General features: G+C 44.3%; 1 protein-coding gene across 1 annotated transcript; it reads left to right on the top strand.

The window, feature by feature from the left end:
- Positions 1-5249: 5249 nt before the first annotated feature.
- Positions 5250-23584, top strand: HDAC3 (histone deacetylase 3). Its single transcript, XM_066623534.1, has 15 exons — positions 5250-5357; positions 10751-10833; positions 11518-11660; positions 13729-13810; positions 14990-15046; positions 15134-15189; positions 15880-16013; positions 16309-16389; positions 16492-16565; positions 16811-16875; positions 19365-19454; positions 19586-19644; positions 20067-20146; positions 20384-20541; positions 20772-23584. The coding sequence occupies exons 1-15, from the start codon at positions 5291-5293 to the stop codon at positions 20839-20841; spliced, it is 1299 nt and encodes a 432-aa protein (XP_066479631.1). The 5' UTR covers positions 5250-5290; the 3' UTR covers positions 20842-23584.
- The last annotated feature ends 1247 nt before the right edge of the window (positions 23585-24831 follow it).

Raw genomic sequence — 24831 nt, 5'->3', positions numbered from 1 at the left:
CTGCTAGGGGACACCAGCCAAGAATTGAAACCTAAGGTAACAGCCATCTTGAGACTAGTTATTCTAAGAGGTGCAGTGTCAAGTAAGATTTGTTTGTTCCCATCAAACTTCTGTGGCATCATTTTACATTTGCATATAAGATGCCTGCCCCAGATGAAGACACCCATTGTTGTTGGGTTGGGGGGGGAGTGCTGTGCCAGGGCTGGGACACTTCCCAGCCATTGTGCATTGCAGCAGACTCCTGCATGTGTTGCATTTTCTGCTCTGTGGACAGCTGCCATCCTGGCCAAAAAATTCTTAAATGGAGTATGTGCTCTGGAGATGGTGAAAGTGTGTGGCATTCAGGTAGGAACATCTGTTGCAATGGGAAAGTGCCCCTCATAGATGATGCTAAGGATGCAGCTGGCAAAGCTGCGAGGCATCCACCCAATCATGTACTCCAGCACACAAGGCATGCCTGTGAGATGCTTGCAAAGTGGCAGGTAAAGGGTCCCACCCATTGGAAGTCAAGGGTGCTAACCTGAGATATGCTCTATCATTATGATGGATGGAGAAACTATAAACAGGCACACTTGGCTGGGACACTACTGCACATGAACCAATGCATGGTTCAATACACTGAGCATGCATGGGCCAATCATTTGACTTGCATGTGACACAGGCTTTCATTTGCATCAGACCACTCATCTGGGCAGACACAGAGTTCTCATTCTTTGAGCCAAGGGAGGGCCAGGTAGGCCCTCCGCTTCCAGAGATGAGTGCTGCTCTCACGCCCCCCACAATAAGCCCAGAAAACACCCGGAGCACTGTGGAGGGGCAGTACGTCATTCCAGTCACCCTCGTGTATGTCACTCCCCTGATAACCCCTGCGACCTGGAACTTAGGGCCTGCCTTCCCAGCCAACCACTTCATCCACTACTGGTTATGGTGACTGCCAGATCCTCCCCAGTCCCTACCCTGTCCACATCTCAGCCCCATGTTGGCATTCCTTCTAGAAGCTGTGCACCAGTGGTGTGGGCACTGACATACAGGAGTACTTTTGTAGATGGAGCTGCATCTGAGCTGTCAGGGCAGGGGCTCCACTCACAAGGTTACAGTGGCTGGCGTCTGAGGGTATACAGCAGGGGTGCTCAAACTTTCAACTTTAGGGATGCTGGACCTTTAACAAGTGTATAGAAGAGAGAATTTCAGCAGGTGCAGCTTGTCATCTGTGGGACATCTGTTCCTTATGTTGCAGGAACACTAGTTATAGCATAGATTGAGCCATTAATGCAACAAGAGCCACATGCTATCTCTAAGGTAGCTCTGGACAGATGATAGCTTAGACCTGGGGTGGTCAACCTACAGTATGCCATGTGCCACTTTTTATGTAGAGAATCTTGAATGTGCCACTCCACCTTAATGTCACTTAGCGATTAGCACAGTAGTTAAATACAGTGTTCAAAGGCAGTTTAACTCTGAGTGCCAGAAGGTACAGAGCAAGAATAAAGGGAGTGCTGTTGCCTATTGGGGCTTTCCAATGACACCTGGCTGAATCCTGATGCCCAGCAGGACTCATTCCAAGGTCCATATAAGGTGCTTTCATTGTCCTTCTGCACAGTCCAGCCCTCTGCCTGGCCACCTTCTCTTACTAAAGATGATTTTAGTAGGGATCTCTTTACAGATGCTTTTCCTGAAGAAAGTATCTCTGCCCAGCTGGGTCACCTGGGCTTTGCTGATTTCATAAGCCATCTCTGTGCTGCCCTGCTCGCTTCCCGCTGCCTTCTACAGCCCACCCCTCACTTCTTCAGCACTCCACCAATACTGGCCTTCTCGCGTGAGTGACCCACCAGTTAACAGAATGCAACTAACTAACATCTGCCCTATTGGCTTTCTCTCCTGTCTATTATTCTTTTCCCATATTTTTCTCTCTATTTTCCAACTGGAGCAAATCAAGCAGAATAGGTGTAGCTGCCCTGAGTGTGCCCATTGCAGCATTAGAAACTTGGAAGCGTGTTGTAACAAAGGAGTAGCAAAGAAATCAAGCACACTGTAAACTTTTGCACTGCTTTCTTTGTTATTGTTTGAGCAGATCTGGTCTAGAGGGTACAGCTGCTGTTAGCCCGAAGATAACATTTGAAGGTTGCCAGGTTGAGATCACCGGAAGCTTCCATGAGGGGTGAGAGCTTGAGAAGCGGCTGACAAGCTGAGCTGAGTATTTCCACCTACTCTTAGGTGTGAGCTAAGAAGATGCCCTTCAAGTGAGAGGTGAAGGAGCTGCTTATCCACCAGTGTGGAGGCATTCGGGGGCCAGAAGTGATACCAGACTGTTGAAAGATCCATCTGAAGTGTTGTTGGTTCTTGAAAGATAGAACTTCTCTCTTTATTGTAAAAAAAACTCCGGGGGGGGGGGGGTTTAGAAAAAAACTGCCTATGTGAACTGCCTTGAATAAATAAATAAATAAATAAATAAATAAATAAAGTCAAAGGAGCAATCCAATGACCAGAAAGGTGGTATATAAATACTATTATTTAAATGTTTTTCAAAAATATATAGCAACTGCGTGTGCCACTTAGAAAGTGTCAATGTGCCACTGACACACATGCCACAGGTTGGTCACCCCTGGTTTAGACTAATGGGTCCCAAACTGTGAGCCATGGCTCCCTAGGGAGTTGTGTAAATGAGCCAGGGGAGCAGCAGAATGCCTATGAATATCCTGCTGCTCTATACAATGTATAGGATTGAAGCCCTAATGGGAGGCCAATGGCCCAGTAGGTCAAGAGAGCCACCAGTCAAAAAAGTTTGGGAAGCAATGGATAAGACATTAACGTATCTCTAGGAAAATGTCTCAGTTTACCTCCTGCTGAGCCTGATGCTGTTTCTTTGCTATGGTCCTTTTGAAAATGTTTGGCAAAGCTCCACAATTGGCCTGGAGCCCCCAGAAAGCAGTACAAATTTCCAGGCTACTATTAAAAGTAATCCTGGGAGTCAGACAGGGCCTCCAGAGATTCCAAGCAATACAATGTATTAAGAAAGCAAGCTCCTCATAGATTTGGCCAGAGTTATCAACCTCAGGGCCAGAGGATGTGATTGAATGCCTGGAGACCCCTGGTCAGTCCTGGGTGAGAGGCAACTCAGCACACGCTAATCCATTAACCTTCACCCATCTTGTACTATAGGGGGCTGTCCTACTCTGAAAGGGGGAGTTGCAGCAGAAACATGGATGGGCATCTGGCCATGTAGCTGGCATTGCTCCTCAAGTCACCCTAATGTGTTGAGGTATATGTTTGTGATCTGTTCCTAGATAGTGATGCTCTTCAGATCCTGCCACTGGTGTGACTTCTCAGTGTTGGATGGCAGTACCTCCATGGGCTCCTGGGCCCCTCTGCCATCAAAATGGGCACCCTTCTTTTCAGTGCCATGTTGTGCTGCATGGCACACACAATGAATACTTGGGACAACTTTTCCTGGACTCCTTGTCAGATGACTAAACGTACTAAACAGATGTAAGTACGAGACGTGCATTTTCAGCATAACAAATCACACTCCATAACCAGTTGTCTCCACCAGCGCACCACACTGTAGTACCCAAAAGGCCCAGTGAAGTCCTACAAGTAGGGTGACAGCAGGCATGGTCATTGAAGACATCCACTGTTGACTATGGGTGGGATGGCATAAATTCACTCCAGGTCAAGCACAGCCTCTATTGCCTCAAACCCTGGCCCCTGTTACCATCTAAGAGCCAAGGTCATCTTCAGGGCCAATGCATCCAATATCTGATCATAATGGACACTGCTGGGATTGTGGACATTATGGAACTGTGGCACAGTTTTGCAGCTAGCACCAACACAGTTCCTCTTTGGCTGGTTGATCTAGTGCAGGGGTGTCCAAAGTTTTTGGCAGGAGGGCCACATCAGCTCTCTGACACTGTGTGTGGGGGGGGAGGGGAGGGGAAAAAAGAATTAATTTACATTTCAAATTTGAATAAATTTACATAAATAAATATATTAGAGATGGAACTTATGACTGAATGAAGGTCTTGCTGTAGCTTAAGGCCTATAAAAGGCCCAGCACAAAGCAAAGCCAGCATTTCCTTTGCTGCCACTGCTGCATCACAGATATGAAACAGCAAGCAGTGGTGGGAGCCCTTGTCCCACAGCTCATGTAAGAGGTCAAACAGTTATCCTCACGCTGAAAGCAGTTGCATCGGGCCAGTGTGGACTCCAACAAATCTCCAGAGGGCCCAAGGCTCATTGGAGACTGGGGCTCTCTGAGGGTCACACTGGGAGTCCTCAAGGGCTGCAAGTAGCCCCAGGGCTGGGGTTTGGGTACCCCTGATCTAGTGGGATGCTATTTTGCAGGTCACATTCAAGGAAGGCAGTGCTGACACCTGGGTTAGGGTGGTCCGGTCCTGTGGTTGGTGGTACCAGTCCACCTGCTTCTGCAAGTACTGTATGCTTCCACATGGAAGAGGTGGAGCAGTCCTTCAGTGGGTTAGGGGGCTGGCCTGGAAGAGAGCGGCATCGTTCCCTGGCCAGGGCCCAAGTCTGTGGGTTAAAAGAGAGGGCACGGACCACTGGGGAAGAGCACAGAGGAGGCCCCTAGCCCAGGTGCCTGCTGTACTCAGCAGCCACACAGGCACCCCTGCTGTGCATTGGCCACAGCGTTCGCTTGATGCGCAGGGTGCCCTGCTGATGGGGCTGCTCCAGGCGCCTGTGCTGGGCCTGGGGCTCCAAAGGGCTTCTTGCAGCCCTGGGGCTCCCCCCTGGGCCAGTGCGCCCCTCCCTGTGCCTGGCTGAGCCCTGCAGTTGCCAGTCACGTGCTGGGCAGGCTGGCTCTGCCCACGTGAAGGGAACGCTCCTCTCACATGGGCAGCGGCTCCTGCGCCAACACAGCGCTGCCTGCCCGGCTCTTTGGCGGCTGAGGCTGCCAGCGTGTCCGGACCTGCGGCGGGTGGGGAGGCAGGTGACGCAGAGCCTCCCGCCCCGGAGTCCTTCGAAAAGCGCCGCCGCCGCACAAGCACTCACAACCCACGCGCGAGAGCAAGCATCTTCTACGCATGCGCTACGCGACCCTCCTTCCCCACCACCTTGAGGCGCTTAGTCCCTAGTTCGAATTTTCGCCCTAACCGTGAATTCTCGCGAGAGCTGCGGAGGACGAGAACTTCCTTAGGCTCCATGGGCGGTTCATACGCTCCTTAGGAGCCGAGTCTGCGTACGCGATGACGTAAGCGCGCGCGGCTCTTTAGTGGGCGGGCGGATAGCTGGAGGGCGGAGTCATCCCGTTAGTAGGGTCGTTGGGTGGAGAAGGATGGCGAAGACTGTGGCGAAGACTGTGGCCTACTTCTATGACCCGGATGTGGGAAACTTTCATTACGGTGCGTGTGAGAAGGCGGAGGGGGGAAGAGGGGGCCTCAAACCGAGCACCCAATGCTATGCATGTCTACTCAGAAGTAAGTCCCATTGTAGTCAATGGGGCTTACTCCCAGGAAAGTGTGGGTAGGGTGGCAGCCTCGGAGCCCAAGCCTATGCATGTCTACTCAGAAGTCAGTCATTAGAGTCAATGGGACTTGCTCCCAGGAAAGCGTGGATAGGATTGCAGGCTGAGTCTGCAGGTGGAAGGGAAGATATGGCTCTCCCATCCTCCCCAGATGATGCTCCACAAAGGGACAGCCCCAATTTCTGCCTTCTGGAGGGAGTGAGGGACTGTGGGATGGTGCCTCCTAAAACACAACTTGTTGGAGGTGAAGCTGCAGCTCTCCTCCCCCAGTTTCCTGCCACCTCAGGCTGCAGTCCTCTGCATGGGGTGCCCACACCTCTGAGTAAACATGGCTAGGATTCAGGTACCCATAGTAAGCCTCTAGTAGTAAGCCATAGTAAGGTACCCATAGTAAGGCCCATGGAGTCATCAAGGGTCGGACATGACTGAATTGATAATTTGATTCAAGTAAGCCTCTGATGTGGGGAGGTAGCTGTCCACATAATAAATGATGCTTCAGGTGTTTGAGTTGCAGCCAGGGTGACCAGATGTCATAACCGCAAAAGAGGACAAGGCATTCCCAAATGTAGGATATAAAAAAAATATAAATACAAACCAGCTGAAAACACTCTTATTATATATATCTATTAATTACAAGAAGGCTATGTGCTGCCTACAGAGGCCCATGCACAGGGAAAAGGAGGACATCTAAGTTCTTTGCCAGGATATGGGGCTAAAAGAGAGGAGGACACATCTTGGAAAAAGAACCCTGGTTGCAGCTCTTCTGTAATAATATACAGGTTGAGCCTCATTATTCCCCGTGGATTCCATTCCAAGCACTCATGTGAATGGCAAAAAATGCACTATAGCAAATCAATTTAAAAAACAAAGTTTCTTTGCTCCAGTGATTTAAAAACAGCCTTGCTGACCTTTGTCATGTAAGATAAGAGTTCTTAAGAAGACAATCCATCAATCAGCCCTCCTCCAAGCGGGCTTAGAAAGGTGCTTTACTCAGCCCCTCCCTTTACCAATGCAAAGTGATCACCTTTCTTTCACCTGCTCAGGGAAGGGAGGGGTCCGCTGGAGAGACAAGGATTGATGGATTGTCAACCAGCTGTGCGTGTTCTCTCTCTCTCTCTCTCTCTCTCTCTCTCATTAAGGAGGCTATTTTTAAGGGACTGTTCAGTTTTTTAAACTGATTTTAAAGGAATGCATTTTTTCCCCTTTTCTAGGGATCAGCACATTCCTTCTCATTTGCAGGGGCCATTCGTGTTGAGTCAAATCCGTGTATAAAAAATCTGTGTATAAGTAGGCTGGACCTGTACAACAGAGTCTTGTGAGGTTAAACAGTCTGTGGTTCTGGATTTACCTCTCTGACCCCCTTCAGAATATCACAGTTATAGTTAGTCTGATAGTACTGTGCACGCTGCTCCTGAAGTGGAATAGTGGGGTGGGGGTGACAGCGATCCTTGGTGTGAGACCAGAATGTCAAGAAAATACAAGATACTCTTGTCTTGCATCAGGGGTTGCTCTACTGCTATCCCATAGGCACCTCTCATGAGTCTGGATGCTATTGTTGTCGCTATTCTGTATATAGAGAGTTGCTATTCTATATTTAGGCTAATATATACCTTGGTTGCTCTTACTGATTAACATCAAAGAGCATCATGTGCATGAAATATTCTTTAGCAAGATGGGGTCAGGGCCACTAGCTTAGATTTTGTTTTTAAAAGAATTGGACACATTTTTAAAGAGGAGGCTAAATCTAACAAGAGTTTTTAGCTGAGGTAGATAAACAGAAATTCCATGTACAGGGCATTGCATTTCTGAATCAGTGGTTTACGGTTTTTGGCTGGCCAAGCCAAAAGCTGTGATTTCCAGGGCCTTGCCCTTCCCCCTCCCTGACTTTGTGCTTTGCCTCCATATTTGAGCTGGCAGGGTGCTTCAACTTGTCCCCTTGGGTTCCAAAAAGCTCCTGTCACTTTGCTCTGGTCTCCCCTTTCAAACTGTAGCCTCAGTGTCTGGATTATCCAACAACAGCAAAATGTAAAAAAAAAAAACAAGCCCCAAAACCACAACCCTGCATGTAACAGGTAGTTCTGAAATATTGTATGTGAAAAGCTTGGAACATGGTTTGCAAATGCTACTAATTCCAGTAATCTTTATAACAGACCCATACAGTAGACCACTGTTAATTCCTTCTGGTATTAAATTTGGTGATCCAATGCTGATCGTCCAGTGCAGGAGAAATGCAGGGAACGATGACAGCCACTCTTTATAGCCTTCATAGATCCTGCAAAGACTTTCGACCTGGTCAGCAGGGATGGCCTCTTCAAGATTCTCCCCAAGATCAGATGTCCACCCAGGCTCCTCAGCAACATCAGGTCTTTCCACAAGGACATGAAGGGCACTGTTGTCTTTGATGGCTCCACATCAGACCCCTTTGACATCCGAAGCGGAGTGAAGCAGGGCTGTGTTCTTGCGCCAACCTTGTTTGGGATTTTCTTCACTGTCCTGCTGAAGCATGCCTTTGGAACTGCAACAGAAGGCATCTATCTCCGGACCAGATCAGACTGAAAGCTCTTCAACCTCTCCAGGCTGAGAGCAAAGTGCAAAGTCCAGCTGAAATGTCTGCATGACTTCATCTTTGCTGACGATGCAGCTGTCACTACCCACACTGCCAAAGATCTCCAGCAGCTCATGATTCGTTTTAGCAAGGCCTGCCAAGATTTTGGACTGATGATCAGCCTTAAGAAAACACAGGTCATGGTTCAGGATGTGGACTCACCTCACCATATATTACATTGTAATGTATGCATTACAATCTCTGCACATGAATTGGTGGTTGTCCATGACTTTGTGTACCTTGGCTCAATGATCTCCAACACTCTTTCTCTTGATACCGAGCTAAACAAATGCATCAGTAAAGCAGCTACCACGTTTTCCAGACTCAAAGAGAGTCTGGTCCAACAAGAAGCTGACGGAACATACCAAGATCCAGGTCTACAAAGCTTGCGTCCTGAGTACACTTCTATACTGCAGCGAGTCATGGACTCTTCGCTCACAACAGGAGAGGAAACTGAACACTTTCCACATGCGCTGCCTCTGACGCATCCTCGGCATCACCTGGCAGGACAAAGTTCCAAACAATACAGTCCTGGAATGAGCTGGAATCCCTAGCATGTATGCACTGCTGAAACAGAGACACCTGCGTTGGCTCGGTCATGTCGTGGGAATAGATGATGGCTGGATCCCAAAGGATCCCCTCTAAGGAGAACTTGTGCAGGGAAAGCGCCCTACAGGTAGACCACAGCTGCAATACAAGGATATCTGCAAGAGGGATCTGAAGGCCTTAAGCATGGACCTCAACAAGTGGGAAACCCTGGCCTCTGAGCGTCCTGCTTGGAGGCAGGCTGTGCAGCATGGTCTCTTCTAGTTTGAAGAGACACTCGGCCAACAGACTGAGGCAAAGAGGCAAAGAAGGAAGGCCCATAGCCAGGGAGACAGACCAGGGACAGACTTCACTTGCTCCCAGTGTGGAAGGGATTGTCACTCCCAAATCGACCTTATCAGCCACACTAGACGCTTTGTCAGAACCACCATTCAGAGCGCGATACCATAGTCTTTCAAGACTGAAGGTTGCCAACTAACCAGTGCTGATCATGTGGCAGTGAAAGGGAACCTCACATAGATAAGGGTTTCTGCATGGCCTGGGAATCTCAGTGGCTTTTTGGAGCCACAGAACATATATGTTATCATGGTGAGAGGGGAGGGGGGAGCCCCTAAATGGCTTATGCCAGTGGTACCCAAACTGGATGCTGTGGTGAACTTACAGGAGTGTGGCTCTCCCAGGTGCTAACATCATGACTGGGTCAAGATCATGCACAATCTTGTGAGATGTTGCACAAATCTTGGGGGAGCTCTTGCGGCAGTCTCATTCTCTCATAGTGCAGTGCTGCCGTGACAGGGCACTGTGAAAGAACTGTTAGCGAATAGGAATACAGTGCATTATTTTGTTATGAGCCCTTAACTATTCCCTGTAATAGCAAAGTGAATGACTCCTTGCTAATCAGTAAGACACCAAAACAAGACAACCCATAAACATGAGAGAACATTCTATATTTACCTGGGGGAATACCAAGGTATGCAGGAAATATCCTCCAACATGAATTCCCCTCTCCAACCTTTGAGTTTTTAAGGGGTTCTCCTCTTTACAGCTTAAATTATTCTTTAGGGGTATTAGAAGTTCTTTTATCCTAATCAGTTTCCCCCAATTTACCTGTTTGATTGATGTCCCACATTGACTCAGAGTGGCTTGCAGCATTTTTTTCTAAGTGTTTGGGAAATGTTGGCCAGCCCATCCATAAGGCCAACTGAAGTGTTGCCTTAAGATTGTTGGGGGCGGTACCCATCTCTGCCTGCCTACACTGCTGCCCCTCTTTCTCCTCCCTGGATTGGTAAAAGAGGAGAAAGCAGAGGGGGATAGAGAGGAAGAAGAAATGTAAAGAGGAGGACAGCATTAGAGCTAGAATATTGGAGAACCACAGGACCAGTCTTGGGCTGGTCCTGCTGAAAAGGCTCTCACTCTTAATAGCTTATGGCAGTGTTTCCTTGCAGAGCCTTACTGGGAGCCTCTGGTGTCTGCTTTCTGGTCACACTGGGTGCAACTCACTCTATTGGCATCTGTGGGCCTCAGAAGGCATTCTGAGGGTCACTTGAGACTAATGAAGTAGTTTATGGGCCTGGCCTGACCTGGAAGAGGTGCGGCAGGGACCATCAAGTTGCAACTCACCATGGAGGATGAAGTGGGTTGCGGCGCTAGAATGCTTGGGAATTTCTGGTTTAGGAGAATAAAGGAGAACAAATGACGACAGAATAACGTTCTAAACACAACATCTGCTTTAAAAAAGGACTGTTTTAGTTGTAAGGGGGGCAGATCCCTAATAGAATTAAGGATTATGGTTGTGCATCAGGTATGCACTCCCAACCCCAACAGAATGTTTACATATGGCGTAACAGAAGTATGATGACAATAGCCCCTCTCCATACTGTACTGCACAGGTTCATGTGGTTGAACCCAAGCAGTTTAGTGCTATTGTGCTATAAAAGAATGACTGTTTCATCATGTTGCAGGCCACACACTACACACTTTTCATTCCCATGTTGCGCATCTGCTTCTGTAGAAGGAATTTTGATCTGTATGCTGTGGTTGGCTAGATCTTAACCAGTGGCCCATGTTTCATGTGGGGATATTGATTTAATTGTTTTTTTCCCCCTCTTGTTTCATGACAGGGACTGGACATCCTATGAAACCACATCGATTGGCACTAACACACAGTCTGGTGTTGCACTATGGACTCTATAAGAAGATGATTGTAAGTACTGCATTTCCTGGGTTGAGCTCAGATTTTGTTTTAGGAAACTAATGTATGTTTTAGGGTAGTAAAATTTATAGTTTTGCAGATCTATATCAGTGTCTATATAGAATACAGAAACAGTTATAGTCATGACTTAATCTTCCCACCACAGAAAGAGGAGTGCTGTTGGGGTAGTATGTAAACTTGGGCTTTGAATCTTATAGGCCAGGGTGTCAAACATAAGGCCTGTAGGCCAAATACCCCTGGAAGTTCTCTATCTGAACCCTGTTATACTTGAACTCTCCCAAAGCTACCCTTTCAGCAGCGCTGCTTTTGCTGAGGCATCACATCATAGAGCACCTCTCAGCTGCTGAGCTATGAAGTCTCACATCAGCAGAAGCGGCGCTGCTGAAAGGCTGGCCCATGTGATAATTGGGCTCACCCATCTCTTGAAAGTATGATCAAGATTTGCACATTTTCTAATGTGTCATTGAATTTTTCTGTGAGAACAAAGTGCTTCTTTCTGGCCATCATCTTATTAATGACATCACTTCCTACTTAAAGATGTCACTTCCGTCCCTCAGCAGAATGCTATTTGGTCCATGATATGAAATTAGTTTGACATCCCTGTGGATGGCATACAAATTAGGGTTTTCCTCTCTTGCTAAATTCAGCTCTGAACGAGAGAAACTTCTCCTACAGGTATTTAAGCCATACCAAGCATCCCAGCATGATATGTGCCGCTTTCACTCAGAAGATTACATTGACTTCCTTCAGAGGGTTAGTCCTAACAACATGCAAGGATTCACCAAAAGCCTAAATACTTTCAATGTGGGAGATGACTGGTAAGTGTTTCACACCTTCTAAATATATGAAATGGGCCCAGATTCAGGTGGGTAGCTTGAATTGAAGTAATATTGGAAAACATCTCCAAAGCAGTGGTTTTGCAACTTATTTGTGCATTTTAGGCATACTAGAGACTTGTGGCCCAAGATATGCCACATTATTATAGTTCCATTATGTAAAATTTAACTCTGCACATGCTTGGCTTTTCTGTCATTTGTTTTGATGCCCCATAGTTCCTCTGCACACCGATTCCTTTGTCATGTTATCCCCATTCCCACACATCCAAGTGCATAGCCTAGCAAACCTCCCCACCTTGTAACTGCAGAGAAGGGCCATCTCTACCCCTTCCTCAGCTACAAAGTGGGGAAAACGTTGGGGGTTGTAAAGTGTTCTGCTTAACACTTCCATCTTCAAGTTGGGAGGTGGGCAGAGGATATCCTTGCAATAGTACTGTACTTCTCGAACACTTGAAGAGATTCCAAAGCTCAGCTTATTTCAGGATTCCATTCCCCTCAAGCCTATATGGAGGGGTAGTTTCCTGCATAGAGATGTAAAATTTCCAGAGATTTTTGAAATCACAGGAAAAATAGCACATTTTTCCATTTTGGAGGAAAAAACAGAAATTTTGGGAAAAAATTGAAATATTTGCAATAGTTATTTTCATATCAAGCCTAAATGTAGTTAACTGCTTTAGCAACATAAAATTCATCATTTATATCTCTCTATATATAAAATTATACTATTTGGCATATATATTATAAGTATAAAAGCCTTAGTTTTGTACATGTAGATTAGAAACGCACCCACAAGAGAGCTGCAAACCATTATGCCCTATGCTACACTTGGTCAGCGTACAGTTCTCACCCAAACTTTCAGATCGTTCTTCTGAGGCTTTGGTATCTACAACAGACTCCTGCTGTTTATGCCTCACTACTGTCTTGCCTTTTTATCTCACAGCAAGGCAGGACAATAAGATCTTTCCCAGTTTGTAGCAAGTGTCTGTGTCAGTCATTTGAAAGGAGAGGTGAAAAAGTTGACTAGGGACAGGTCAAAGGACAGCAGGCTTAGGAGCACTGAACTCTTCACCAAAGTATCACTAATATTATTAAGAATATTGATACAGTCCTTTGCAACAAAAATGTTCACCAAGCTACTTGTAGAGGCTGTCAAATAATGGTTCCCTCTCCCAAAAGGGTGTACCATCTAAAAGTAGGTTATCAAGCAGCAAATCACATGCAGGGAATGCTCCTGAAGATGGCAGCACACTCTAGGTACAGAAATACATCTTGGATTTGAATGTAGTATTTTGTCTATGATATGCACAGTATTATCGCTCTCTACTTCTGTAGATTGTCTTGCATACAGATCTCCATGCCTCATGCCTCCATTCCTGGTGTTTTGAGAGTGTAACACCTTATTTTAAAAATTGTTTCTCTCATTCCCAAAGGGGAAAAAAAAATCCTCAGAATTGTTTTCAGTGTTCCCCCAAATGTACAGTTTTTCCACTGGGAAAAAATGAAAATTGATTGGGTGGGGGCAAGTGGAAAATATTTCCCCAGGTTTGTTTCACAACTCTATTTCTGCTATTTGTGCAGAGGCCTTCTGAACTCCTCTGATGTACAGAGCAACTGCATGGGACAGTTGCCCACCCCCCCCTCCAGCTTCAAGCTCAAGGTGGCTGTCTGCTTTTTGCTTTGTACCTTCTGATGCATTTGGAATGTCTCAGAAGCGCAGTACGAATGTGCTGATGATACTTTGCCTCAACTTCAGTTTAAAGGTTAGGAGGAAGTTGTGGATTTGCCATGTTTGCTGGAAGATGCATGTATGAGACATATGTCATGTGGAATTGTGATCCACTGCTGATGAACAGATTTGAGTAAACTGAAATCTTGCACACTGCTATTTCAACAGTGGTTGGCCAGGCAGTTTCTTTGAGCTTTTTGTGTTTTTTAACCTAGCTCTAGTAAAGAGGTCATATGATTTCCCTTACCAAAATGGCCACTCCTTCCTAGTGTATGTATCTATCACACTGTCCTGAATTTTGTATAAATATGTGTTCTTTTTCAGCCCAGTGTTCCCAGGGCTGTTTGAATTTTGCTCTCGATATACTGGAGCCTCCTTGCAAGGAGCAACACAGCTAAATAATAAGGTAAGAAAGGTGCTGTGCTCATCCTCTTTACACCCTAATACAGTGATTGTCAAACTGGTGGGTCGCAACCCACCAGTTAGTGTAAAGGTTTCCCTGTCCCTTTAAGGGGCAGGGGAAGGGGAGAGGTGGGGAAGCGATCCCCAGGTTCGCGTCTGTTTGGGGGGGCAAGGTAGACATCTTCTACCACAGGATCACTTCCTGGCATAAAGCTGCCGCAACCTGTGAAAGTGCAGTGAAGAATGGAGAGAGAGTATTCTTTTCTCTTATAAATGTTGTGTATTTTTGCCCAGCTAAACAGTGCTCATAAATGCTTGCTCTGGTGGAGTTTCTTGACAACTGTTGTTGAATTAACAGAGGCCAAGCTTTGAATTGAGAATCCCTAGTTGTGGCATGAACTTGCTAGATGACTGGAGAAGTTATAATCTCTCTCAGAGCACAATCCTATCCTGCGCTGGAACAGACAAGCCTGGAGGCTTGTATTTTACTCAGTGCAGGATTGTGGCCAGAAGCAGCTTAGCCAGAGAGACAAGGGGAAACTTTTCCCCTTACCCCTGGGTAAGGGCTGCTGATTCCTATGGGTCTCCTTGGACTTGCACCACCTCTGGAGGTGGCACGTCCAAGGAGAGTGGAGCGGCTTGAAGCCACTCTGTTCTCCTCGGGAGCGGGGGTTGGGATCTGGTTATAACTGCATAACAGCCCAGGCAGGCAGACGCAAGACTTGACTGGGAAGCCGCCACAGAGGCTGGATTCAGCCTCCGTGTGTCGGTGCATCTCCTTGTGTTGACACAGCTTCCTCCTAAGGAGGTGCAAACATGCTTTATGGCACGTTTGCGACCCTCCCAGGCTGGCGCAAGGGACTTGTGTTGGTCCAAGGCGCAGTTAGGATTGCGCCCTCAGTCTCAATGTAAAGGTAATAATACTGATCTACCTTATAGGGTCCTTGTTGAGGGTATGATGAGATACTGTATGTGAAGGTTGAAAATGCTTATAAAAGCTTATTGTAGGTACATTGCACAAACTGTGCCCCAGATGTCCTGAACAGTTTTATGCAAAGAGAGTAGACAGAGATGGGTAGATTAGTTTTAGGATGTGCGAATTGATCATTCTTTTGCTGATGCTACTATTTTGGTGGCATATTGTTCTTTCCATTGAGCTAATATGCCCCTTTTTTGTTCCTAGATTTGTGATATAGCAATAAACTGGGCTGGAGGTCTACACCATGCCAAGAAGTTTGAGGTAATAAGGCAAGCCTGCTTTCCTTGTTTTGAAGGATGGGGAAGACTCACTTTTCACTGAAGCCACTTTACTTTATTCTTGCTCCAGGCTTCTGGGTTTTGCTACGTCAACGACATTGTTATTGGCATTCTGGAACTTCTTAAGTAAGTTTGCGCAACTGCCTGTGTGCTGGTGGGGTGGGGGGAACAGATGCTGTCAAAAGATGCCTTATTATGTAACTGTACTGCACCATAGGCTCAGTGTTTTGTTTTTAATGGGTTGTTTTTTGCCTGTGGACCTTCCCATTCCTAGGTGTGATGGTCCCTCCATCCATACACATATGCTGATTGATATGCTTTAATTCCTGTGGTTAAGCATCATGTGTGTGTGTGTTTTCCCTTGCCAAATCAATGCTGACACCATATCCAATTAGTTTTTACTTCAAACCACCTTGGACAAAATTATTTCTTAGAAATTCATGGTTTAAAAATCAAGTAGTTCTATCAATTCTATCAAATTCTATCAATTTTCTTGGTTTTAGAATAGCTTACTGATTAGTGGCATACTAATAGCATTTGTTCTTTTAGGACTTGCTTGAGTTCGTGAGAAAGATCCCTTCTCTTCTGTCAGTTTTCCTCTTTTCAATTTCAATTTATAGACAATTTTGAAACGTTAACTGTTAGAAAAACAAATTCTATCATTGTTTCCCTTTCTGTTCCGCAATCCAAAGGAAGGAAGGGAAACTTGGATTGGCTTATTGGGGAGCTAGGTAACACTGCTGGGTTCAGGATTTGACCCAGGTATTGCCAGCTTCTATCTCCTCTCTAATGCATCTTTGATTTCTACTTTGACAGGTATCATCCACGAGTACTTTATATTGATATAGATATTCATCATGGAGATGGCGTTCAGGAGGCTTTTTACTTGACAGACCGTGTCATGACGGTGTCTTTTCACAAATATGGGAACTACTTCTTCCCTGGTACAGGTAGAGAACATTTATCGCTCTTTATTGGTGGAACAAATATTCCTTTGAGTGCTTCTGAATTTGAGTTCTGAATACCACACTTTGAGAATTCTGGAAGAGACCTAGAACAGTTGCTGTCGGATAGGCATATTGGAGGTCATGCTCCGTTAGCTAGTTAAATAGTGTCAGAACTTCTTCAGGCTGTTGATGAGACCAAATTTCATATGACCTGAATTGCACCTTTTGGCACTATCCTATGCTGTTCATTTTGAAAATCGACATTTGACTTCGGTGTGTTGTCCTGTGTTTTGTCCAGGTGACATGTATGAAGTTGGGGCAGAGAGTGGCCGCTATTATTGTCTGAATGTGCCTTTGCGTGATGGCATTGATGACCAAAGTGAGTGGAAGAACTCTCCCTCGGCATTGCTGTATAACCTGTTTTGTGCACACACTTCAGCAGAAGAGCTATAACAGCACTGTCTTGTGTTTCTCTTCAAAGGTTACAAACACCTCTTCCAACCAGTAATTAATCAAGTGATAGACTTCTATCAGCCCACATGCATAGTGCTGCAGGTATGAGAATGGAGCACCCAAGTTATAGGAGTTCTGCGTGGTGCTTGAATTGTCTGGCCTATAGTTTTTCATGGAGAATTGGTGGGGTTAGGAGAATGGGGCAAGACAGTGATGGTGGGCTGGCTGGGAAACTTTCTAAGATGCTTTGGTGCTGTTTTGGATACTTGGTTTACCTCTGAGATATAGTTTGCAAAAGCCAGAGCTCTAGTTTTGTCATTTTCTTCTTTTTTTCCCCCCCCACTAAGTGTGGCGCAGACTCCCTAGGCTGTGACCGTCTGGGTTGCTTTAACCTCAGTATAAGAGGACATGGGTAAGTCCTTCTAACAAACTGACAAAGGTTAAAAAAAAAAAAAAGGCAAGCTAGGGCCAAAACAAATGGTGTTGGATTCCCCAACTTACACAAATAAAAAAATAAAAAAAATTGTTAAAGCAACTGTAGGGGTCTCAAGCTTTAACTGGACTAATGGTATGAGAGTGGGTTTGGGACAGGTACCTATGCCTTTTGGGTGTATGTATTTGATGAAGAAAAATTTCATATCCTCCTCCCTGTGCAGTTGCTCCAGTCTGTTTAAACCTCCCCCCCCCCGAAACCGGCTATTAGCCCCAACAGTGGAAAAAACAGTACATGTATTTTTCCTGTTGTGAGATTAGTAACAGCTTCTGTTAGGTGATTGTACAGACACAAGGATGCTAAGGCTGGACCAGTTTCTTTGGTGTTTTACTTGTTAACCCCAAAATACTACTTGTTATAAAATTCACATTATTTTTTTCTGCTAGTATGAAATTTTGCATAGTAGATCTACATGACATTGGGTTTATTCTGGCCAAATTTCAGGAAAATCCAAGTTGTGATGATTGAGTTAGCAGCAGTTCAAATTTTTCCCTCTAAAGAGGAGCCTGTACCATATCATTGTCTCCTAGAAACTACCTTTCCTTCCCCCCCATCCATGTAGTTTAGATCAGAAATTCCGTGAGATACCAAGGATGTGCCCTTTCCTTGACGTCAAGACAGATAATGCACAGTGAATTATAGTTTTAAGGTGATATAACTTTAAAGTTTCTATTTTAAATTCTTGTTAACTTTGAGCAACATGCAGTGTAGGTCTGTTAGTACATCTTGTAGTTTAAGGAATGCTGCCCTCAAGCCTCACCCTTTGCCCTCAGGCAAGTGTCTCTAATAGAGGTCCTTCCTGTTAGAAGCTGTATTGCCATGGCAATGTCGCTTCATAATACAGCTTAAGTCAGGCCTAACTTCCATGCTGTTTAAGCAGTCAGAGTGGTTTATGATGTCACCTATTGAGGTTACATAAATTAGAAGAAGAGTATGGGCAGAAGGGGGCAGGAAAGAGAATGTATCGGAACATATAGGAAAAATATACATAACAAGAATACCTATTGTATTCTTATATAACTTGTATAGTTATATTGTATAATTATACTATCCTTTACTGTTTATGTAGTGCATAACTTAAGCCACATCTGAATGTCCAATTTCTGTATGTTTTAAAACATGAATGAATTTATAACAGCTTCAATTTATTTTAAACCAAAGCTCTTTTTGATTTTATAACTTACATTGGGAAGTGTAGAAGTCTCCTCCTGCAGCTTCCAGATAAAATCAAAGCCCGCTCTGGAGCCCCCTGCAGCTATGTTTAAAAAAGCCTGTACCCTCTCACTCACCTCTCTTAGAAGATCCAATGCTGGATCTGCTGCATCTTATTTCTTCCTACTCTTAGTCGTTATAGTGTGAAACTGCTGGTTTTTCTTCCTTGGGGAGTGATCCTGGCAGCTGAAGATACATTTCTGATTCCCTCGGCAATAGCATGTTATGGGATCAGATCTTGGTGATTTGGGGTTGGGTTGCCAATCAGCCTGCTTCAATGGTGGTGTTGGCCTTGTTAGTGCATTTTACTTGTTCATCTGCCTGGGAAAAGCTGCCCATCTAGCAGGTGTGCTTTCTAAGACAGACTTACACATTAATTGTTTTCTCACAAAAGGCAGAAATAGCTGAGGATTTTTAATGCCTTTGTCTACAGGATTGATTATTCTCTGGTCTATGTGTATTTGCTGTGAATTGTCAATTCTGCTGATGATATCAAGAGTTTTCCTGATCTTGGAAGCTAAGCAGGGTCAGGCCTGGTTAGTACTTGAATGGGAGACTGCCTGGGAATACCGGGTGCTGTAGGCTTGTACCATAGTCTTTCGAGACTGAAGGTTGCCAACCAACCATCAAGAGTTTTTATGAGGCAGAACTCATGAGTAGAAAGTTTCTATTCATTTAGGGGCTCATTTACGCTCAGTCTTGAAGCCAGTGCAAGAATTTCTTTTAAGTCAGAACCCAGTTTTCAGATAATTTGTATTGGCAACCTTCAGTCTCGAAAGACTATGGTATCGCGTTCTGAAAGGTGGTTCTGGCACAGCGTCTAGTGTGGCTGAAAAGGCCAATCCGGGAGTGATTGGCCTTTTCAGATTGGCCTCAGATAATTAAGACTCAGTCTTTGTGGTATACCAGCTTTCTTGGACCTTTAATATGAGTGCTCAGGAAATTTTCAGTGTTACAAGGCGAGTGTGGTTCTCAGTAGCTCAGGGGCCCCATTTGTAGCTCAGGGGCACCATTTGAGAGGAGCGTCAACCTCTGTTTTATATCCAGAGCATTTTGATCAGCTGATTCATCTCATCAGCCAGTTAGAGTAATGATCTATAATCCATCACAGTTCTACTGGATTTATGTGCAGCATAGAGATGAATGTAAACAAATGTGAGAGTAACTAATTTATCTTTATAAATTTTATATCTTAGGGAGTGCGTAGAATATGTAAAAAGTTTCAACATCCCCCTTTTGGTGTTAGGAGGAGGTGGCTACACAGTTCGTAATGTGGCCCGATGTTGGTGAGTTTTCTGGAAACTTGATGTGGCATTCCCCTTTTGTTGAAGGTGGGTTGGGACTTTCTCTGTCTTGATGACAAATTGCATGGATTGTGAGATGTGAAGACAGTTGTATACTCTGGCTTTCCCTTTAGGACTTACGAAACGTCTCTGCTTGTGGATGAAGCAATTAGTGAGGAGCTCCCATATAGTGGTAAGTCGGAAACCTCCCTGTTAACACTTCACTGATATTTATCATACCTAAATGGTGTGATATTAATAGAAAAAGCTGAGTTCAATTCTGCATGTCACCTGGCACAAAGCAGTATAGAAAGCAGCAGGAAAACATATGAATGCAGTTCATGTGCTCTAGCGTTTCCTTCAGCAATTATAGAACTGTATTTTTATGGTGAGGTTTTGGCATACACATCTTTGCTCTTACAATTCATTGTATAATAAACAATTCACAGTGGGTGAAATATTAATAAAAGGGGAGGCATTCCTTGCTCAGGGTGTCAGTCAGTTGCTACGTAGGCGTTTAATGTGGTGTAGAATGGGCTGTGAGAATTTCCCCCTCTTTAAACAATATACCTCCAATATACATAAATCCACTCTTCTCCATCTGTCTCTGTGCAGAATACTTTGAATACTTTGCTCCAGATTTTACCCTTCACCCTGATGTCAGCACGAGAATTGAAAACCAGAATTCAAGACAGGTAGGTAGATCAGACTGCATCTAGTCTAGCTCTGTGTTGCCCCATGACGTATTGTATGTTTTCCAAAGATGTTTTGTTGGTGTCTGAGATTCCCTACACTGCATTTCAAACAATACAAACTTCTTAGCACTATCAGCATTTATAGTGGCCAGACAGAAGCTATAGCAGAAACTTGACAAATTTTTAAGTACTGGTTTATCTCTGCAACATGACTTTGCTGCTTTTTCTCTTGACCAGTACTTGGATCAAATCCGGCAGACTATATTTGAGAATTTGAAAATGTTGAACCATGCACCTAGTGTCCAGATCCATGATGTCCCTTCTGATCTGCTGAGCTATGATCGCACAGATGAGCCTGATCCAGAAGAGAGAGGTTCAGAGGAGAACTACAGCAGGCAAGTTCCCTTCTTTCCCTTTTGAGTGTTTTTTTTTTTTTTTTGTACCTCAGCTTAATTAGAGAGACCTGACAGGTGCCATTGTGTTGAAACAGTTATTTACAGACCAGGTTGCTATTTTTCATAGGTTGCTATGTTGGTCAGTGGGAAGGGTTAATATGTGTCTGTGCTTAATTTAGGACTATGGGCCCCCCATTGCCTCCTTATCCCTGTGCTAATTTTTCTTGCAGGCCAGAGACATCCAATGAGTTCTATGATGGTGACCATGACAATGATAAAGAAAGTGATGTGGAGATATGAGGCCTGACTCATGTAAGTTTGGACTATGTGCATTTCGCTGCCTGGATGTGGGATCTCCGAGGAAGCAGCAGGACTGCCAAGGCATGTGGTTACTCAGGCACAAAAGACAGCGAGAGGCCTTTCTTCACCTTCCCCTGGAGCCTCTGGAGACTGTGCCTTTATGGAATATAAATGCATAAGAATTTGAGGTTCATACAAATCTTTTTTTCTGCTGTATTACTAGCTTCAGGACAATGACTACAGTTCAATTCTATTTTGACTTTGTTCTTCTTTACAGATGTGCCATTAATCTTCAACAGTGGGCAACAATCACTGCTGTGTTTTCAACATATCTTTTTGTCCTCTGCAGCTGGTATCTCTTGGTTTTTATATAGGTTTGTATGTATATCCTTCTGCTGAGGCAGGAGAGTTGAAATCTATGGAAAGCTACAGCGTAAAGGTCATGTTTCTGCTAGGTTTTCAGGCAGCCAGTCCTGTTGTAATAATTTGGACAAAAGGCAAAACCAGATGGTTCTGTTTAATATTGTAGCTCTGCAAAATGGAAGTGGCGAGGGGTCAACTTTGGGTCCAGTACAACGGTGTATAGGTTTCTTGATGGGTTTTCCTTTCAGCAGTAATTTGCACACTCCCTTCCAATCAGAATGCATTGAAAATCTTTTTTCCATAGGAGCCTTTTGAGAGGCAAAAGACTATAGGATTTTTCTTTTCTTTTTTTCCTGTGTGGTCACATTTTGTGTTTGACTGTCACTGTGGTGCCAACAATTTTGTCAATGGAGAGTTTAGTTTTGTGTTAATTACAGGCTTTTGTGATTTTGCTCACTGCAGTACACTTTGCTGCATCCCTCAGAATAGTACGTGCCCAGGCTTCCTTTGCCTTGCATAGTTTTTCTCGAAAGAATGTTACCTTGATGACAAGGAGAGCCTGGTTCAAATGTTGGTACATTGTTTTGCAGCTTCTCTCTGATGTTGGAACTCTCCCATCTTAAATATAGGTTATATGACAAATGTCATTTTCTGAGTATGGCCAGTTTCTTGAAGATTCTCTATGTTGACTGCAAAAGGAGATTTGGTTTTTTCCTTCCCCTTAGCTCATGAAACATGGGCTTCATCTTGGCTGTGGTCTTTATGGCTGATAAGTTGAGTGTGCTACAGATACCTGTCCATTAATGTTGTGAGGACTTCATTGAAGCTGGAATGGCAGAACAGCAACAATCTCCCCCCCCCTCGTGCTCATATTTTACTAATGTGTTAAAATATTAAACCACAGGATGGTATTTTTCTTACCTGCTGAGTGTGTGTGTATCTCTCTTTCTTCCTCAGTCCTCACTTGTGCTTTGAAAGCTGGTGTTCAGTAGAAGTATTTGGTTACTGAAAGTATGTATTGGTCAGTACACTGCCTCTTGCACTGACATGTGCTCTGTAAAGACTTTAACCCCTTTGTAATTCTTACACTTGTAGAACCGTGTTTCAAGTCTACTGAGGCAAAAAAAGTAGTAAGTGTTTTTTATGGCTGCAAACAAAGACTCAAAATGGGTCACTTTTTCACACACATAGAAGAAGGGTCTGTGTATGCAACCTGAAGGGAAAGCTTCTGTATTGGACCTTAAATGTTCTGTTTGAATAGACTTGAGATCCTATAAAAGTGAGCTCAACAAACTTAAGCCTGGGGCACTGTCATTTTGGCAGTTCCTATCATACAACTGCTGACAACATAAAGCAATATAATCTATTAAAATGACAGCTAAATCAATCAAAAGTGCTCAAAATTCCATTGTTTACTTGAAACTTTATAGGTCTCCCTATATTATTACACTGATGTATTACACTGATGTACAGTTGTTGCACATTGTAACTACAACTTATAATGTTGAAGTAGATACTAATATCTGGTACAATATTACAGTTCTTACAGTTCTTAAATTTAAAAATTGTTAGTAAATCTATGGAAATGCTTCTACAGAATGTCATTGTGCTGAATGGTAACTAAGATGATGAGCCATATGCAACATTGACATGCAGTTGCTGGTATTAGTTATAAGATCGTAACTACTAATAATGGTTATCCTGAAACATAATCATTGTTGGTAGGATCTTCAGTTACATTTTCCAGAATGGAGCAGATTTCAGGTTATATACTCAAGACATGAACCAAATCCAGCACCGAAGTTTAGAAAAACTTTGGAAATCAGCTATATTCTCAATAGGATACACATAGGACAGGACAGTTTAAGCATGGCTCATTTCAGAATATCTGAATGCACCACTTATCAAGGTAAAAATGCAAAAGATCTAAAACATCACAAGCCATAAATCTCAGAGAACTACCCCACAATACAGATTAGCTAGGGTCCCAAGTTATCTGTGCATATTTACATGGACTTTGCAAGATATTTGCTTCAGCTTGTCCTATGTTGGGTACTGTACCAGATGGTCTCCTAACTCTCATTCTTGGAGGTGAGTGGGCAGGTGGGGGAGACCAAAAAAAGCAATGTGCCTTTACTTATTAGCTTCAAAAGTAGAGCTCCTTGCCATTTTCTATGATTAGCTGAATAAATCACACAAAATGCTCAGAAATGTATAGAGCTTGCAGAGCTCAGCATTTGTTTGGTGAAGAAAACCATGTGCAGCTGTTCTGTAAGCTGTTACTCTATATTGGTGGTTCTCAAACTGTCCAGGAGTTTGAGAACTGCTGGTAAGTGCTTGCAGGGGCAGGAACTGGGAAGGGTGATGTGGCGCTTTAGGCACTGAGAGGCTTGTCTCCCTAATGGGGAGGGGGATCAGCAAGCCTCAGAGAGGGTCCAGGAGGCCCACAGCCCCCTCTGCAGGGGCTCCTATAGGTAGGAGCGATAAGACGCTTGGGGGAGACCTGCAGAGGAGGCTGCAGGCCTCCTGGACCCTCTCCATGGCTTGCCAACCCCCTCCCTGGTAGGGAGATAAGCCTCTGAGTGCCCAAAACTGCAGCACCAGTGGGGCACCCATTCCTGGGTCACTCCCATTAAGGGGGAATGGCCCGTTTTTAGTTCCTATGGTGGGTCATGACCCACCACTTTGAATACCAGTGCTCTATATACTTACAGAACACCTGACAATAGTTGAATTTTCTTTACAGAATTCACATAGCCTTGCTGTATAATGGTTCCTGAATTAGAAGCAAAATCCAGCGAAGTTGCATGCTATAAATACAGTTGCATGCTATTAAAACAGTGTTCTTCAACCTGTGGGTTGCAACCCCAAGGGGGTCATGAAATTTCATTTGGGGAATCACAGTAACCTTTCAAAGCCTACCTCTAACAGGAGCAAAAGTGGCTGAAGCTTCATGCTCATTTGTTTTATGCAATTTCCATATCCAATGGGAGTTGGGGGTGGGCAGATCAGGTCCTGGGAGCTGGACAGGATTGACCGTGGGTCCTCAGTTTCATACTTGGGCTTGTGGCACAAAAACGTTTGAAGACCACTGCATTAAAATATGAGCTTTATGTCACACAGCAGTTTCTTGTGTGCTTCTCTAGGTACTTCATTCATTCAGAAAGACTTGGGAAGTAAATGTAAAGTATCTTGTAAAAGTAGCAGTCTGTAATCCTTTCCTGATTTTAATTGTTGAATTACCATAATTGATGTGGTGCAGGTGCATCCTTAATGCTCCCAGTTTTAGTTTAAATGTTTACACTTAAAAAATAATTATCCTTCTATGGCTTTGGTAAAATTAGAACTAACAAAAGCCTTTTTCCTGAATATTTTTCCACCACATAAGACTATCCTATTTAAAATTGAAAATCTGGATTCTGAACTTGATGTCTTCAGTGCCTTATTTGTAGCAATATAACTGTTTTCAGCACTTTTTTTAAAGAAAGCAGGAACTAAGTATTTTCAGAATTCATTCCTCCTTGTTGCATGCCTTGACAGTGATTCTATGATGATAAGCTGGATACTTAACTGTGATCCTCCCAGTACCTTAAGCTTCATTGAACTTTGCATGTTTAACAGAAAGAT

This window comes from Tiliqua scincoides, chromosome 4 (genome assembly GCF_035046505.1).
Source record: "Tiliqua scincoides isolate rTilSci1 chromosome 4, rTilSci1.hap2, whole genome shotgun sequence".
NCBI lineage: Eukaryota > Metazoa > Chordata > Lepidosauria > Squamata > Scincidae > Tiliqua > Tiliqua scincoides.
Note: the sequence above shows the minus strand (reverse complement) of the source record. Positions and strands in the feature narration are given on the sequence as shown.